Below are 4,605 nucleotides of genomic sequence, written 5' to 3'. Positions count from 1 at the left end.
ATAAATTAGATATATTAATGTATGATGTCACCTTTAATTTACTTGCTACCTTAAAAAAAACATGCCAAACAATGAAACATTTAAAATATGGAGAGTTATGGTTTAAGGTTAGTAATAAAACTAATATTAATAAAATTTGAGCAGATTGTTAAGACTATAGGGACCATTCTTGAAAATATCAGTTTTTCAATTTAAAATGAATAAAAAGAAGGTAAATAGTTGTTACAAGGAAACTGATCTTTCTTTTTTTTTCAAAACCAAAAGGACTCGTTCCGAAAATTTGAATCATTATACATATATATTAAATTTTTCGTTTCTTATCTACTGTAATGTGTTGTGTTTTAGGATACTTTTAGTCCTTCTACTTTCGAAGTTTGTCTATTCTTTATTTTTCTTTTCTTTTGTAAGATTCTTCGTTTTATCCCTGTACTTACTTTTGTTTGTTATTCCCTTATTTTATCCATTTTCCTTTTGTTAACGTCTACCGGTGACTTCTCTCTACGTGGCCTTTTCTCATTTCCTTTATGATCCACGTGTTATGCTTCCTAATTTCTTTCTTCTTTCTTCTCCACCGTTCTTCCTTTTTTGTTCTTACTTCTTTCTTCCAAAAGGTAAATTCCGTCTCTTCTGTTGTCTTTCTTCTTTCGTCTCTGTTGTCTTTCAGTTGTTTTCTGAGTTTTTTTTGTCACTTTTTTTTCGATCGATTTATTATGGCCCGTCGACCGAAACGGCTATCTTCACCTGGTGCTTCATCCTCTGTTCCAAGAACTCGCAGGTCACGCCATTCTCTCTTCTTTGCTGGCCTTCCTGACTATGTTGATTCGGGTGACTGTACGTGTGTTTGCGAATTTTGTGGCGCCTATTTCTGGTATGTTGAAAGGGCGCTCAAACTTTCTACGCCTGCTCATCCGAAGTATTATCATTGTTGTCGGGATGGTGATGTCGTTCTTCCTTATCCTTCGAGGTTTCATCCTGAATTTCTCGATTTGTATCAAAATGCTACATTTTTGAAAGACATTATCGCATATAATAGCATGTTCTCTATGACTTCATTTGGGGCGAATATAGATAAGTCTGTCAATGACAATCGGGGCCCTTATGTTTTCAAGATATCTGGTCAAATTTGTCATAGGATAGGATCGTTGTCCCCGGATCCTACAAAGGGCCCTAGATTTCTGCAGCTTTATCTTTTTGATACAGAGAATGAGGTTCGGAATAGATTGAGGGCTTTTGGAGGTCTGACGGGAACGGATTTAGATCCTAATATTGTGCAGTATCTGGTTACATTCTTAGGGGCTAACAACGAGGATGTAAAAACGTTTAAAACAGCAAAGACCATGGCTGAGGAAAATAATTTAGAAAATTATAGTGTACGGCTGTTTAACAACGTTGTTGATCGTAGGTATGAATTCCCTTCCCCTGGATCCTTGGGATGTATAGTAACTGGTGATGACACTACCAGTATGACATATGACATTGTTGTATTTTTGCATTCGGGTCGGCCTCAACGCATTAGTAAATTGCATCCCTCTTATATGCCTTTACAATATCCACTTTTGTTTCCTTACGGTGAGGAGGGGTGGTCACCCCGTTTGAAGATGCGTAATCAGAGGGGAGTAAGTGCAAAAAGTCTCACTGTCAATATGTATTACGCGTACCATATACATGCCCGACACCAGATTTGGTCTCCAATTGTAAATGCCACTAGGCTTTTCCAACAATATTTAGTTGATGCATATACGTGTATAGAGGAAGGCCGATTGGATTATATAACCAAACATCAATCAAACTTACGTTCCGATTATGTGAGTGGGCTTTATGATGTGCTATCAAAGGGGGACCGGGAAGCACGTGTTGTTGGTAAGCGTGTCTTTTTGCCCGCATCATTCACTGGTGGTCCCCGGTTTATGTATAGCCATTATCAGGATGCGCTTACGATCTGTAGAGTTTATGGCAATCCACAATATTTTATCACTTTCACATGTAATGTGAAGTGGCCAGAGATTACCCGCTATATGGACACACATTCACAGAGAGATGTACACAGCAGAGCGGATATCATAGCCAGAATGTTCCATGTGAAAGTCCATGAGTTTATCGATTTCCTTAAGAAGGACAAAACCTTTGGCGATGTTGATGCATGTACGTTTACATTTCTTTTTCTATATCTGCTAGCCTAATGATCGTTTGTATCAAATGTTACCCACAGTGTATAAAGGTCAATAACAACCAAAAGTTTACAGACTTATGTCCTTTTCCATGTTACTGCTTTATTTGTCTGCCTATCCAATATGTTGGTTGTGGAAGTTAATACCTTCTTTATTTATAAGTCTTTTACTAAATTTATATTACTTCCAGTATGGTCCCTGTGCTATCTGTTTTGTTTTATATGCATCCCTACAACTGCTTTAACCGCATCAGATATGTTATTTTGTTTCCCATTTTACCCCTGCTATGTGATCTGATATTGCAGCTAATTAACTTATGTCCTTTTCCATGTTACTTCTTCATTTCTCCACCTATCCAATCCGTTGCTTCAGGAAATGAATACCTTTGTTATTTCCAAGTCTTTTACTAAATTTATATTAATTCCGGTTTTCGCCCTGTGCTATTCTTTATTTCTAAGTCTTTTACTAAATTTATATTAGTTCCACTTTTGTCCCTATGCTATCTGTTTTGTTTTATATGCATTCCTACAACTGCTTTAACTGCATCAGGTATGTTATTTAGTTTCCCATTATACCCCCGCTATGTGATCTGATATTGCAGCTAATTAACTTATGTCCTTTTCCATGTTACTTCTTCATCTGTCCGCCTATCCAATGTTTTGCTTCCGGAAATGAATGCCTTCGTTATTTCTAAGTCTTTTACCAAATTTATATTAATTCCACTTTTGCCCCTGTGCTATTCTTTATTTCTAAGTCCTTTACTAAATTTATACTACTTCCAGTTTCGTCCCTATGCTATCTGTTTTGTTTTATATGCATCCCTACAACTGTTTTAACCGCATCAGATATGTTATTTAGTTTCCCATTTTACCCCTGCTATGTGATCTGATATTGCAGCTAATTAACTTATGTCCTTTTCCATGTTACTTCTTCATTTTTCTGTCTATCGAATGTGTTGCTTCTGGAAGTGAATACCTTCGTTATTTCTAAGTCTTTTACTAAATTTATATTAATTCCGGTTTTGTACCTGTCCTATCTGTATTATTTTATATGCATGTGTACAACTGTTTTAACCGCATCAGATACGTTATTTATTTTCCGTTTTTACCCCTGCTATGTAAACTGATATTGCAGCTACTTATCAAAATACTAATATCCTATTTGCCTTTTTCTGATTTAAGTCAGTAAAATTTATATTAATTCCACTTTTCCCTCTATGCTATCTGTTTTGTTTTATATGCATTCTTACAACAAATTTAACCACATCAACTATGTTATTTATTTTTCCATTCTACCCCTGCTATATAACCTGGTATTGCAGGTAATTATCCAAATACTAATGTCCTATTTCTCTTTTTATGATTTCACTCTGTGTGAAATTGGTTAATTATACATTTGTATTATTAAGTTTTTTTATAAATTTCTTACCATTTCTTCTTTTGCTCCTATTTTAAGTGTTATATTGTATGCACATTTAACAGATTTATTTATTGAAATGAAATATGATAACAATTTTAATTATTTGCTGATTTTCCACACTGTTTACTTTCATCATTTGTTCAAGTGTTATTTTCCTTACTTTTGTATAACCTTTGTAATTCTTAACTGTTTTACTGTATATAGACTATAACAAAAAACTTATTTAAATCTAATATCATAGTTATAACCCATTATTTTTTTTAAGCTTATGGTTTATCGTTGTTTTCTCCCTTTTTTAACTCTCTCAAAAACATAACATCTTCCATTTAAATGACTTATTTGCCAAATCTTGATTATTTCCTCTTTTGCCATTCTAACAAAGTATACAACTATATAAATTTTACCAGGTTTTTTATCATTATCTTTTGCCACCATTTGCCTTAATCACCGCATACTTCACTCTTACATGGATACACTACCAAAAATTATCTATAACCTTTTTGTCCCATTCAGGTTTATGTTTTTAAATTTACCTGTACCTAAACATCAGTCTTTCAAAAATTAAAATTTTCCCTTTATTTGTAGATCTTTTCTTTTTATCGTTCCGTATTCTAATTTAATATCTATTGCGTTTTTTTTTAATTTTATACGTTAGCTGTTTTACTACTCTGTCATTGACTTTCACTTTATTTTCATTTTCATATATTTCCCTATCACATCTGACAATTTTATATCCTAAGTCCTGTCATCTAATTGCATTAATATGTAAAACGACATTACAGTTCTTCTTACGACTTTCATAGTTATGTAAATAGAATTTTATTATTCATGCCTTTCCCAGCGGTCCTATGTGATCCTTATATTTGAAAAAACTAACATCAGACAAATTCGTCATTATTGCAGATTTATATACTATCGAATTCCAAAAAAGGGGTCTATCGCACTGTCATACTTTGCTGTGGATAAAGGCAGCTGACCGAATAAAAAACGCATCGGATGTCGACATGTACATAACAAC

General features: G+C 33.9%; 1 protein-coding gene across 1 annotated transcript; it reads left to right on the top strand.

Annotated features, from left to right (window-relative positions):
* The first annotated feature begins 710 nt into the window (after window positions 1-710).
* Window positions 711-2,180, top strand: LOC145014340 (uncharacterized). The gene has a single exon (XM_078972726.1). The coding sequence runs from the start codon at window positions 711-713 to the stop codon at window positions 2,178-2,180; it is 1,470 nt and encodes a 489-aa protein (XP_078828852.1).
* The last annotated feature ends 2,425 nt before the right edge of the window (window positions 2,181-4,605 follow it).

This window comes from Lactuca saligna, chromosome 1 (assembly GCF_052625555.1).
Source record: "Lactuca saligna cultivar CGN05327 chromosome 1, ASM5262555v1, whole genome shotgun sequence".
NCBI classification, from domain to species: Eukaryota; Viridiplantae; Streptophyta; class Magnoliopsida; order Asterales; family Asteraceae; genus Lactuca; species Lactuca saligna.
Note: the sequence above shows the minus strand (reverse complement) of the source record. Positions and strands in the feature narration are given on the sequence as shown.

What these genes read in the sequence shown, in the direction of transcription:
- LOC145014340 (XM_078972726.1), top strand. Translation starts at nt 711, where the DNA reads ATGGCCCGTCGACCGAAACGGCTATCTTCACCTGGTGCTTCATCCTCT.